At 39.6% G+C, this 13,873-nt stretch overlaps 2 protein-coding genes across 4 annotated transcripts in view; one reads left to right on the top strand and one right to left on the bottom strand.

The window, feature by feature from the left end:
• Positions 1 to 13,873, bottom strand: part of POLR2D (RNA polymerase II subunit D) — a 450,734-nt gene that overhangs the window by 242,430 nt on the left and 194,431 nt on the right. The gene's annotated exons all lie outside the window — the stretch shown is intronic.
• UGGT1 (UDP-glucose glycoprotein glucosyltransferase 1) overlaps positions 1 to 13,873 on the top strand; it is a 116,914-nt gene that overhangs the window by 2,725 nt on the left and 100,316 nt on the right. For 2 of the 3 annotated variants that reach the window (XM_077766731.1, XM_077766730.1), the window contains exons 2-4: positions 4,044 to 4,179; positions 9,146 to 9,228; positions 12,403 to 12,533. In XM_077766731.1, the coding sequence (XP_077622857.1) occupies positions 4,044 to 4,179; positions 9,146 to 9,228; positions 12,403 to 12,533 (350 nt within the window). Of the gene's footprint in view, positions 1 to 2,266; positions 2,340 to 4,043; positions 4,180 to 9,145; positions 9,229 to 12,402; positions 12,534 to 13,873 lie in introns of those variants that run through there. The other variant, XM_077766732.1, reaches the window with a different exon arrangement.

Genomic DNA, 13,873 nt, shown 5'->3' with positions numbered 1-13,873 from the left:
GGAGCCTGGAGCCTGTTTCCGAGTCTGTGACTCCCTCTCTCTCTGACCCTCCCCTGCTCACGCTGTCTCTCTCTCTCTCTCCTAGAAATAAATAAAAAAAAAATTAAAAAAAAAAAGAGTTGGTCACCCAAACAGCTGAGCCACCCAGGTGCCCCCCAGATTCCCTGCTCTTGAGGAGCTCACATTCCGTCCCCAAAGCCAGCCTGAACACAGATCTGTCAGGCTGGTTGGTCACTTCTCTTGGGTCCCAGCTTCAGGCTGGCATGCTTAGTTTCAGGTCGAAACTCTGCATTCCCCAGCCACCTGTATTGCAAGGTCTCTGTCCCTAGAAAGTCCCTGGACTTGCCTTGGTTCTCAGAAGAAAGCTTTTTCTCAGTTTGGTTCTGCACGGTATGAATTCTCACCCTTCCAAAGCTAGAGAACCAGGGGAGATAGCATGGTACTGTAGAACTTAAAAACAGGCAGGCGGGGTTCCAAGCGTTGCTATTTATTCATCAGCCAAGTTACTCAGCTTTTCCAAGCTTCCACTTTCGTATTTTTAAAGTGGAACTGAGCGACACCTGGGTGGCTCAGTTGGTTAAGCGTTCGACTTTGGCTCAGGGTATGATCTCATGGTTCGTGGGTTCGAGCCCCACATCAGGCTCTGTGCTGACAGCTAGCTCAGAGCCTGGGGCATGTTTCAGATTCTGTGTCTCCCTTTCTTTCTGACCCTCCCCTGCTCACACACTCTCTCTCTCTCAGAAATAAAACATTAAAAAAAAATAAAGTGGAACTGATAGTGTTTCATCCATTGTGCAGCGTGGTTATGGCATACCTACTGTTTGCCAGGCACCATGCTATTTGCTGTGGTGGACAAAATAGACATGGCAGCCACCCTCCAGGAGCTGCAGTCTCCTGGACAAGTTGTGTGGAAGGACTAGGAGTCGTGGTGTGTGNAAAAATAAATAAAAAAAAAATTAAAAAAAAAAAGAGTTGGTCACCCAAACAGCTGAGCCACCCAGGTGCCCCCCAGATTCCCTGCTCTTGAGGAGCTCACATTCCGTCCCCAAAGCCAGCCTGAACACAGATCTGTCAGGCTGGTTGGTCACTTCTCTTGGGTCCCAGCTTCAGGCTGGCATGCTTAGTTTCAGGTCGAAACTCTGCATTCCCCAGCCACCTGTATTGCAAGGTCTCTGTCCCTAGAAAGTCCCTGGACTTGCCTTGGTTCTCAGAAGAAAGCTTTTTCTCAGTTTGGTTCTGCACGGTATGAATTCTCACCCTTCCAAAGCTAGAGAACCAGGGGAGATAGCATGGTACTGTAGAACTTAAAAACAGGCAGGCGGGGTTCCAAGCGTTGCTATTTATTCATCAGCCAAGTTACTCAGCTTTTCCAAGCTTCCACTTTCGTATTTTTAAAGTGGAACTGAGCGACACCTGGGTGGCTCAGTTGGTTAAGCGTTCGACTTTGGCTCAGGGTATGATCTCATGGTTCGTGGGTTCGAGCCCCACATCAGGCTCTGTGCTGACAGCTAGCTCAGAGCCTGGGGCATGTTTCAGATTCTGTGTCTCCCTCTCTTTCTGACCCTCCCCTGCTCACACACTCTCTCTCTCTCAGAAATAAAACATTAAAAAAAAATAAAGTGGAACTGATAGTGTTTCATCCATTGTGCAGCGTGGTTATGGCATACCTACTGTTTGCCAGGCACCATGCTATTTGCTGTGGTGGACAAAATAGACATGGCAGCCACCCTCCAGGAGCTGCAGTCTCCTGGACAAGTTGTGTGGAAGGACTAGGAGTCGTGGTGTGTGCAAAGCACCCAGCATGGTGCTTGGCCCAGAGCATTTGGTCAGTAATGCCAGTGTTTCCCTGCAGACCTTTTGTCACTCCCAGTCCCCTCACTATGCACGAGGCAGGCCTGCCTGCGGTTACTGACAGTGGTGCCCACAGTTACCCCTTTAGGGATTATTCAGGAAAAATTGTAAACACAGCTATAGCAGAGTACTGCATGAACATGCGTAGTTCATATATTCTGCCTCCAGTTTAGAAATTTTGTGACTTTTGGAGACAATTTTCCCCCCAATCACAGAATATATGTTTCCAGTTTTTTGAGCCCATGCAGTAACGATGATGTGTTACTTACTATTCTGTAGTTTAGAAGGTGGTTTCTTTTCCTTATAAAAACGTTTTACTAAAACAGTTAATTCGGGTACAGTACTTGACACTTCACAAAGTGATTTTCATGTCGCTTTTTCATTCTCACAGTGTCCAGGTGCGGCAGACACTGATATTCCTATTTCAGAGTCTGGGAGACTAAGGGCCAGAGAAGTTACTAGGGGACTTGCTTATGGTTAAACTGCTAGTAAGTAGCAAACTGAGTATCGTTAAGTCCCTACCTCTAAAAGGTTCTCTCTTTTTACTAACCACATTTTTCTGTCATGGGGAGCAGCTTTCTGAGGCTGCAGTCCGTGGACCTGTAGGGGCGGGTGTCTCAGAGTTTTTGAGTGGTCTGAAATTATATTTAGAAGTTTGCATCCTTGCTTGCTCCTCTGCAGGAAATGTCAGTAACTTTTGCTACATTCTGAAAGTCCCTGTCCCGAAATCACTGCTAGCAGGTTTCGGTGTTGGGGGTCTAGTTTGGTTAGCCTTAGCCTTAGCAAATTTTGTGTTTTCTTTTTTGTCCTTTATTTATAAATGGGATCTTAATATTTGTTGCTATTGTCAGTCAATTAAATCAATTAAGTTGGCATTGCCTGAACTAAAGGCTTTTAAAAAGCAACTTTTCTATTTGGTATCTTTTATTTTGCTTTTGCCCATTTGTTTTTTAGAGATACCATGTGTCATATATGAAGCAGGATGCTGACACAAATATTAATGCTTTTTGTAAAAGGAAGGTAGTGACAGGACCCCCAGACAAGAGCTTTATAGCCAGTATCTCAAGGTATTGGGGTGAGTGAGGTGAGCCTTCCCAGACTAAGCATGCAGAAGCACAACTTGGGCTTAGTGTTTCACTCACATTCATGGCCCCTTTGGGTTCCCATTCAAGTGGGTAGAACTTATATGGTTCTGATTTATATGGCCCAGGGGAAGCCTCATTAGGGTTCTGTGAGGCAGGCTTTTGAGATGAAAAATCAGACCAAAGAAGCCTGATCCGGACATCTCAGGAGGCTGGGGGAGGTTGCTGCCCGGAGGTCGGGAGGCCTGCACTGTATGGCCATGGCCATGCCGCTTTACCAGGGACCTCCTTCATTCCGTGACTGAATTTGCATTTACACCGAAGACCTGTAGTGTTGGCTTCCTAGGACTGCTGTCAGTGCCTCAGACTGGGTGGCTTACAGCAGCAGCAGTTTTTTTGTCTTCAGTTTGGAGGCCAGACATTCTAAATCATGGTGTCACAGGATCATGTTCCCTCTGAAATCTGTAGGGCAGGGATTTCTTTCCCTCTTGCAGCATCTGCTAGCCCTAGGTGTTCCGTGGTTTGCAGCTTGGTTCAGCGTGTGCCTCTGTCTTTGCTGGCACTGTCCCGGTGTCTCTTCACATGGTTCTGCCCCTGCATGCCTGTCACTGTGTCCACAGTTTCCTTATTTTATAACACCAGTCATATTGGATTAGGGTTCATCCTCATGACCCCATTTTAACTAGATTCCCTCTGTTAAGACCCTCTTTCCAAATAAGTTCACATTTCAAGGTGCTGGGATTAGGACTTCATAACTTTTGGGGGGTGGGCACCATTTAATACCCATCATTTACGTTTTCATCTAAGCTTTGTTTACTCTCATGCTTGAAAATGTATGATTGTGTGCAGCCTGCCATGCCACCCACTCACTTTGAGTCCTCTGTAGAGTAGAGGCGACCTGGGAAAGAGTGCAATGAACTGCACAGCTTTGGTTCTATATCAGTCACTCAGCAAATAGCTACCGAACTCGAGATATTAGTTGCGGTTATGTTTCAGAAACATTTCCATTTCTGTAATTTTCATGTTATTTTGTGTCTCTAAGTATTAAGATTCAGGTTTAAACATTTATTTCCTGTGGCAAAACCTTTTTTTTTAATTTTCCTTTTTTAGGGGTTTGCTATAAAATGGAACTTCTGACTGTGTTCACTGGACTATGGCTGTTTTCTTCAGTAAAGGCAGATTCAAAAGCCATTACAACCTCTCTTACAACGAAGTGGTTTTCCACTCCATTGTTGTTAGAAGTCAGGTAAGAAGACATCTTTTTCCTTTCGTGTGTTTGAGTAAAAACATAGGATCTGCTAGTGAATGTTTAGGAGCCTTTTAGGCAGTGAGATTGTCATCCTCGCATGGATTTAGTCATCACCTCTTTCAGTGTGCACTGTGCTGTGTACTAGTCAGAGGCTGTTATAACATAAGCTGTCAGGACAATAGGAAAGTAATGATTCATATAGATACTTTGGGACTTCTTTGGATAGATGTATTGAGTTGGTTAAATTATGTTGCAAGAAAGGTATACCTGTGGTAATAAAGGAAGAGGGGGTCCTACTTAAAGGAATTTTTCTATTTATTTCAAGAAGGTTGTAAGAGGTGTTTAATAAGAGAAAGAAGAGAGCTTGGCGAGATGGGAGAAGGAGAGTATGCTCTTTCTAAGAAGCCAGAAGACCTAGGGATAACGAGAGTGCAGAGGGGAGGCTGAGGACGTGGTTAGATTTTATCTAAGATGTACATGTTCTACATTTTAACGTCTTCTGAATTACGATGCCTTTTGATGAAATCAAAATGTTATCTTACAAATTAAAATTGGTAGCGTTTTTCCTTTTTAGTGTTTCATTGGAAACAATGATGCACCTTAAAACCGACAGTGTCTTAAAATTGGTGAAATATTTTGTATTCGAAATGTACTTCAGGTTAGTGTTTGTAATCTAAAAACCAGATACCTCTCCTTTCGTCAGATTTTTGTTTATAGAAGGAAGGTTTTTTTTTTGTATACAGCTAGGACTTGTAGAGAGTTGTTCTAAAGCGTAAATTTGGGTAGACTGAAGGTCAAGCAGTTGGTAAATCTCACAATTTGATAGTGCTAGAAATTGGAACTGTTGCATTATTTTAGCTAACTTTGGCCTTTCTTTGTACTCTTCAACTTAGAATTTCGTTTTCTGACATTTCCCCCTTAGTCCCTAGAAAAATGTGAATGACAAGATTTTGTTGTTGATCGTGTTGATGAATAGTTGCGTCCCCTAAGGAAACCGCTTCATTTGGTATTGAGAAGAGGCCTTGTGGGAAAGTGGGATGAGGGGGAGCTGGTTTTGACTTGCAGAGGAGGCCCATGGACTGGCACTGCTCTGTGCCTCCTTTTTCTCAGCAATGAAGGGTGCCCCTCACCCCCATTCCTGCTGTATTTATTCCTTAGCAGTGTTACAGTGACTGATTTGATGCGTGGATTGGGCTCCTCCAGTGTCAGAACATTATTAGATAGAGGGCAGCTGTAAAAGTGAAGTGACTGAGGTTGTTTGACACCTAACCTGCCTGAGCCAGGACTCTTGACAACTGAACACCTCTCCCCGCCCACCAGTCTTATTTTGGATAATTTGTCTGGTGTAAATCTAAGTGTTTGAGATTTACTATCATTTTCTAAATAATGTTGTGCAATTAACTGTAACCGATGTTTTATAACATTCTGCTTGACATCCTTTTTTTTTTTTAATTTTTTAAATGTTTTATTTATTTCTGAGAGAGAGAGAGGCAGCGTGAGCAAGGGAGGGTCAGAGAGAGAGGGAGACACAGAATCTGAAACACGCTCCAGGCTCTAAGCTGTCATCACAGAGCCTGACACGGGGCTCAAATCCACAAAACGTGAGATCATGACCTGAGCCGAAGTTGGACGCTCAACCAACTGAGCCACCCATGCGCCCCACTGCTTGACATTCTTTACTGAGTTACACTCAGTTACTCTCACACTAATTTTTTGGTTTTTGTACATTGTCTTGTAAGATTCTTATGCATATACTTATGGGACTTTTGAAAAAGTATGTTAAAACTGTTGGCCTTAGTCAGTTTCTTTCAGTTTCTTTGATCTTTGGGAAGTGAGTAATGTATACTACTTCCTTCACCAACTTTCCTTTCACAAATATCGCCCCCTTTCATGATTTCCTGGCCGTTTGCCATTTTGGTTGACTATTTTTAGTCCTCTTGTGTGGCTATTTGCAGACAGTTTGCCAAGGTAATGGGACTTCTAGGCAACTCAGAAATAAGCTGTACATATTTGAAACCCTCGATGTTTACCTCCAGAGCTAGTTGAGGCCACCAGTCTTCCCTTCCAGGTCCATGGCAGATGTTGATGGCAGTCACAGCACTGTCCATCTGGGTGAGGATGAAGGGACAGAATATTTCTCTACACACCGAGGCATGCAGCTACCCACAGATATTTTGCCTTCCTTGCATCTAGTGCTCAGGGACTAAAAATATTCCCATGTGTATTTTTAGATTAGGCCTGATCCTAATGAAGCAGTTGTAGCTTTCTGGTTGTTCATGAATTGATCTATATTTAATTGAGTAAAACACTGAATTTGTTTTGAACAGCCATAGTTACTAGCAGAAATATTATATAAAGTACTGTTATTATAATTGAAACCTGTAATCATTTATTGAGTACTAGGTGGTATAATGGCCCAAAAATGCAGCATGATAGAGATATAAATCAAATAGATTTGAGTTACACTCCAGATTTTTCATTTACTAATTCTCTGCCCTTAAGCAAATCAGTAACCTCTCTGAATTTCAGTTTCTTTATTCTAAAACTGGTTATAACTCAGAATGGCTGTGAGGATTTAAGGATATGGGTGAATGTGCCAAGCACAGTGCCTGTCACATAGTGAACCCTCCTTTTTTTTTTTTTTAAATCTTTTCTAATGTTTTTTATTTTGAGAGAGAGCAAGCACACGTTGGGGAAGGGCAGAGAGAGAGGGGCACAGGGGATCTAAAGTGGGCTCTGCACTGACAGCAGAGAGCCTGATGTGGGGCTCAAACCCATGAACCATGAGATCATACCTGAGCTGAAGTTGGGATGCTTAACTGATTGAGCCATCTGGGTGTCCCCATAGTAAGCCCTCCTTAAATATTTATTTCCCTTCCCTTTCTAGTTCTGTGTGGAAGTAAGACCAATTCTGATCTCCAGCAATAACCTTGGAAATCTAGAAAACAAGTTTACTACTAGATTTATGCTATCTGATGGGCATTTAGGTTGTTTATAGTTTTTTTTTTTGCCATAGATTATAAACTTTTTATTGTGATCTTTCAGAACATTTGTAAGCAGAGAGAATGGTACCTATAATGTGCTTTCCCTCTACCTGTCACCCAGTTTTAGCAATTATCAGTTCAAGTCCAATAACCATCACCACCACTACCTTCCTCCCTTCCCCTGCTGGAATATTTTACAACAAATCCTAGACGTCATATAATTTCATCTGAAAAACTATAGCTGTTTTACTCAAAGGGAAAGGTATAAGAAGCTAAAAAACAACCTAAAATGAAAAGCAAACAAACATAAAGGGTAGCATTCCTTTTAATAATATCTTGTATTATTCTTACCTTTCTTGGATTGGTTCAGTGGATCTAGTAATTAATTTTTTTAAGATTATTTGAGAGATGCCTGGGTGACTCAGTCGGTTAAGCGTCCGACTTTGGCTCAGGTCATAATCTTGCAGTTCGTGGGTTTGAGCCCCGTATCCTGCTCTGTGCTGACAGCTCAGAGCCTGGAGCCTGCTTTGGATTCTGTGTCTCCTGCTCTCTGCCCCTTCCCTGCTCATGGTCTGTCTCTCAAAAAAAAAAAAAAATTAATGTTAAAAAAATAAAAAAAGATTGAAACTTAGATGTTGTAAGACTTATTTATGTAATGGGAAGATGAAGAGTGTATATTTCAAGAAGCTTTCCTGTAATTCTGTGAAGAACATATGTTTATTTGCAGATGGCCTGTACAAGAAGGTCTTAGTGTCAGTGAATCCTTGTTCTCATCACTACAACCTTTGAGTATATTATCCCTCCCCCACTTTCACAAGCTTATCTTGTGAATGCAGCTTTAGTTCATGAATTTAGGGTTTATTTGTGTATCATAATCTATTTGTCTTTGTATATATTTTCTTAGGCCATAAGCTATTATAAGGTTGTTATGATGCCTATGTCAGTTACTAGAAAGCCTAGAAAAATGCCACATTCAAGGAGGTACTAAATAATTTAATACATTATGTTACTAGATATTTTCAGGAACCTAGTTTCAGAGAGGCTGTGTATTACTAGGAAATGTATCTTATTTTTCCCATATTTCTGTGTCTAGCTGTGGACTAGAATGAGAGTTGTACACCCCAGTGTTGACAAGTAATGGGGAAGTCCTCCTTTGGCTGGGTAAGCTGAGATCCAGATCTCTAGTTTGCTTTAAGACAGTGAAACATACCACTACACTAGTATTATGTCTCAGAGGAGAAGGTAACCAGTTTACATGAGTCATTCGATCAGTACACACATTTTCTTTTAGGGATTTTAGAGTCTTGAATGAAGAGAAATTTAGAGTGGCCGTTATTTTAGGTCTGTAGAGTAAAGTCCAGAAAAAATTAAGGTGGTGTTAAGTTCTAAGACCCAATTTTATTAGATCAGTGCTAAACATTAAACTGAAATTTGGTGATCTTGAAAATTTAGATTTATGGATGTTAAAAGATTACAACATGCTGCCTTTAGTCTCTTAGAAATTTTTCTAGGGTTCAGGTTTTCCTTGGGAGAACCCTGGGCAAAACATTTTTTGTTCTTTGTAAGGTCTTTCAGAAAATCAGTGAGCAGAACTAGTACCACAGTTACCAGTTCTTAATTCTGCTTCCACTACCGACAGCTTTTTCACATGGGGCTTCATAGGCTTTATTTATATTGGGACTTCCCTGTTACAACATTATGATTCCAGGTTTCTTAAGGAATACATATTAAGCTATTAATAGGAATAAGTGAATAAGCTACAAAGCTAGTTATTAATAGTTAATAAGCCAGTAAGATTTAGTTATCATTAGAATATATATTACACATGCTTGTGTATAATAGGTGTCTTATAAATTAAAAGCCAAACGGTGGACATTTGGAAACTCAAAAACCTGTCTCTACTTCCTTAGAAATGTAACCTTTATTAAAAGATCTTATTAAGTTGTTTTATTTCTGATATTTCCTCCCTTTTCTCCCAGTGAATTTTTAGCAGAGGACAGTCAAGAGAAATTTTGGAATTTTGTAGAAGCCAGCCAAAATATTGGATCATCCAATCATCACGGTAAAATTGAAACAGATGCTTCTTTGACTTTGGTATCTGGAAAAATAATAGAAAAAAAATGGTCTCTTTCATAGGATATGTGGCTTGGCAATTAACGGAAAACATTTTTATCTTTAATGACTAGAGTTGTGTTGGTAGCCAGCAGAGCCAACACAAAGTAATACTTTTGAAGCAGTTTGTAACTTTTGCTACAAGTACTACCTTTGATTTCTTTTATCCTCTTGTTTTTGTTCTTTTGTGTTGTTTTATTGGAAGTGCTACGTAAATATGGTGTAGAAGTCAAATTCACTTAAAAATCATTTAGTATTGACTTAATCACCATCAGATTTGATTACTTTTTCTTCTGTTATGAACTAATAACACAACTGATCTATTATCTATTAGGTTTGTTATCATTAAGTAATACCAGCTGAAATGTTTCCCATTATGCCTGCCAGCCACCTACAGCTTGAATGTCAGGGTATCAGATTAATGACAATGTAAACTATCACTTTTTTACAGTTTATGCTGTGCATGCACAGTTTCTAATTCAATATAAACTCTATAGAGTGTAAACATTACTTAGACAAAGATGCCAATACACAGGTAGCTAAAACCTTGACAGGTCTTACTGAAGAAGAAGTGTGTGAAAACGATGTAGTCGACTGCTGTTATATTTAATTGACTTGACTCTTACCTGTTGAATTTTTTTGAAAAATAATACAAATTTTAAAAGTTAAATCTGAATCTCTTTTGTGTGATAGGAGTACATAAGGGTTTGAACAAGCATCTGTTAAGTTTAAGTTACATAATTTAGAGACAACTAGAAGTGTTTGCATTATTGAAAAAATCATTTACTTTTACAGTTTTATAAAATGAATTTATTGACATGGGTTTTATTATTTTTTTTAATGTTTATTTTTTGAGAGAGAAAGAGAACACAGAGCACGAGTGGGAGAGGGTTAGAGAGAGGGAGACACAGAATCTGAAGCAGGCTCCAGGCTCTGAGCTGTCAGCACAGAGCCCAACTTGGGGTTTGAACTCACAAACCATGAGATTGTGACCTGAGCTGAAGTCAGATGCTTGACCCATTGCACCACCCAGGCCCCATTGAAGTTGGGTTTTATAATGAAATTTGAATTCTTGACATTTAAAATGAAACTTCCTCAATATAAATGATAATGTGTTCTTGGTTAAATTTAGGGGAGTATGAATTCTTGGAAGTGATCATTAAAGTGTATTAAACATTTTATTTGAAGTATTCATTGTCCTACCACCCAAAGATATTTACCATTAACATTCTGGCAACATTTTAAATATTTTTTTTCTGGTCTCTTTTTCTACTTAGAAGATGCTAATGCAGTTTAGAACCTTTTACATTTTGCTTTTTAAAATGTTAGTTATTTTCCTTAAAAAAATTAATACATAATATATGATTATTTAATAGTCAAGCTTATAAAAGGCTTACACAGGAAACTCTTGTTTTCTCCCTTTCCCCCCTCCTGTTTCTCCTCTGCTTTTTATAGTTGTTTAAATTAGTTTGTTTAGCCTTCGTTGTTTCTTTTTAAACAACAAATGCATACTTATATATTCTTAAAAACAATTTTTTAAAAGTTTATTTATTTTGAGAGAGAGAGGGAGAGAGAGAGCGCACACAACTGGGTAAGGGCAGAGAGAAGCAGGAAGAGAGAGAATTCCAACCAGGATCTGCACTGTCAGCACAGAGCCCGATGCAGGGCTTGAACTCACAAACTGAGTTCATGACTTGAGCCGAAACCAAGTCAGAGTCTTAACTGACTGAGCCGTTCAGGTGCCCCCTTATAAATTCTTATTTTTCATTCTTTCTTGAAGTAAAAAAGATAGATTACTATATACAATTGACCCTTTAACAACATGGGTTTGAACTGTATGCATCTATTTATAGTTGGAGTTTTTCCCCATGAATACAGTATAGTTGTTTAAATGTATTTTCTCTTTATGATGTTCTTAATAACATTTTTTTTTTTTTAGCTTTAAGATTACAATGTAAAATTGCATATAACATGGGGCACCTGGGTGTCTCAGTTAGTTGAGCATCCGACTTTGGCTTCAGGCCATGAGCTTATGAGTTCAAGTTCATCTCGTGCACTGTGCTGACAGCTTAGAGCCTGGAGCCTATTTCAGATTTTGTGTGTGTCTCTCTCTCTCTGACCCTCCCCTGCACACACACACTCTCTTCTCTCTCAAAAATAACATTAAAAAAATAAAATTGCATATAACACATTAAATAAGTGTTAATTGACTTTTATGTTATCCGTATAGCCTCCTGTCAACAGTAGGTTATTGGTAGTTAAGGTTTTGGGGAGTCAAAGTTATACACAGATTTCTGACTATATGAGTGGTTGATGCCCCTAAACCCTGTGTTTTTTAAGGGTCAACTGCACATTGTACCTAGTGCTTTACAATATATCCTGGGGAGGTTTTCATACTGGTACATGTGTTTTTTTTCCTCCTCAGATGGTTGCAGTTGTTTAAATGTTTCTCCCCAAACTACAGTTTCACTAATATCCTTTACTACTTTGTACTTCCTCATCACCCTGCTCACTTTTGTTAGGTTATTTGAGTAGGTAACAAACATACGGTAGGCACTGGGGATACAAAGATAAATCCATTATAACTTCTGCCTGTGGGGGCTCAAAACCTATTTGAGGTAAGCAGAGAAATATGGTAACAAAGAAGAGATGTACATGGTCCAGTGAGGCATGGGGTAGGGTTTGGGAGTGACTTTGCAAAGGAGGTAATGTCATAGCTGAATTCTTCCTGTGGAAATAGGTAGGAGTTAGTCATCCAAGTAAGTGGGGCAGTTGCAGTCCAGGTAGAGGGAATAGTGTGAGCAAAGAGAGGAAGAGGGGATTTCTGGCTGGTTCAGTTGGTAGAGCATCTGACACTTGATCTCAGGGTCAAGAGTTCAGGCCTCATGTTGGGTGTAGAGATCACTTAAATGAATAAAACTTAAAAAGAGGGAGAAGAGAGGAAGAGTCCAATTAATTTGTATACTCCAGGGAATTCTAAGCATTTGGCAACAGTTCAGGAAGGGTAGTGGTAAAATTTTGCTATCATATGCCTTCGTAATACACAGCTTTATACTTTATGAACTATCTTATTTGGATATGTTTAGTTGAGATAATTATTTTGGTTAATGTTCTTCCTTGGCAGGTACTGATTATTCGTATTATCATGCAATATTGGAAACTGCATTTCAGTTTCTGTCACCTCTGCAGCAGAATTTGTTGAAATTTTGTCTATCCCTTCATTCCTACTCGGCTACAATTCAAGCGTTCCAGCAGGTAAGTTCAGTGCTTACAAGATAGTGGTAAGATACATGATTTGATGTATTGCAGTTGTCCTGGCATTGTGTTACAGAGCTGTAACTTTTCTGCCTGAAATTTATGAGGATTTGTGATGTTTATAAATAGAAAATAAAGCTGATATTAAATCTTCAGATCTCAGATTTTTTAATAAAAAATATAATTTATACTTTTTTCATTTAAGAAAAAATATATCCATACAAAAACAAAACTATGAGACTTAATTTATACAACACGGCATAGGAGTAGTAGCCCTGCTAACCCATTTGACCGTGAATCTGATCATAGCCTGTAGAATCTAAAAGCTGTTCACAGGAAATATAGGGGATGGGAAATATGAAGCAATATCACAGGGGTAACAGGTATATCTGGAATGTAGGAAACTTTGTAGTAAAGTGATCTGATTTCTTCAGCAACTATAAGGGAAGAAAACAGAGAAGGAAGAACTTTAAGAGAGACTTAAAATATATGTCTGCTTAAAGCAGTGTGTGGATCTTGTTGGATTTTGAGTTGAACAGACTCCCGTCGGGGGAAAAAAAAGAAAAGTAAGAGAATCAAAGATGAGCATACACTGATCATGTATTTGCTGTGAAAGAAATGTTAATTTTAAAACCACTATTTTTTTATAAAATAAAACAGGCACAGAAAATCACTCACAAGAAATACATAGTGGAATGAGTTATTGCACAGTGAGCACTTGTAATTTTTGCCCAGGTCATGAAGTACAACTTAGCCAGGGCCACTGGCAACCTCTGTGTCTGTTCTCATTACAGCTGCCTCTTGTCAGCCAAAAGGAACTACTTTCTTCACCTCTGTCGGAATGAGTTGCTGTGTGTGTTTCTTTATCGTTTTATTGCCCAAGAGTGCATCTCACCATAAAATTCAGTCTTGCTGAGTTTTAAAAATTGTTATAATTTTTTGGGGGGTGTGGCTCTAAATTTACAGGTTCTAGTTCTAGCCCTTTTTTTTCTTTGAATAATGTAGACTGTTTGCCCTAATCATTTTTTCACAGTCTGTATTGTTGATCACATACTCATGATACAGTTCAGCTTTTTCTCTGTCCTCTGTTCCTTGCAAATTGGCAGCTGGATCCAGAGGCAGGGCTTGAACTCATGACCCTGAGATCAAGACCTGAGCTCAGCTCAAGAGAAGGATGCTTGTAACCAACTGAGCTACCCAGGCGCCCCGGGTTCCTTAACTTTTAAAGGTTGGCAGGCTCCCTCTTTTGTTGATTTTATGTAGTGTTAAAAAAATACAGTGGCTTTAAAAAAAACATGGTCGTTTGGTTTTTGAGATTTCCTCTGTTCCCCTCCTGCACT

The sequence above is a fragment of the Crocuta crocuta genome, unplaced genomic scaffold, assembly GCF_008692635.1.
Source record: "Crocuta crocuta isolate KB4526 unplaced genomic scaffold, BGI_CrCroc_1.0 scaffold5, whole genome shotgun sequence".
In the NCBI taxonomy this organism is placed as follows: Eukaryota; Metazoa; Chordata; class Mammalia; order Carnivora; family Hyaenidae; genus Crocuta; species Crocuta crocuta.
This window is presented reverse-complemented; position numbering and strand designations above follow the sequence as displayed.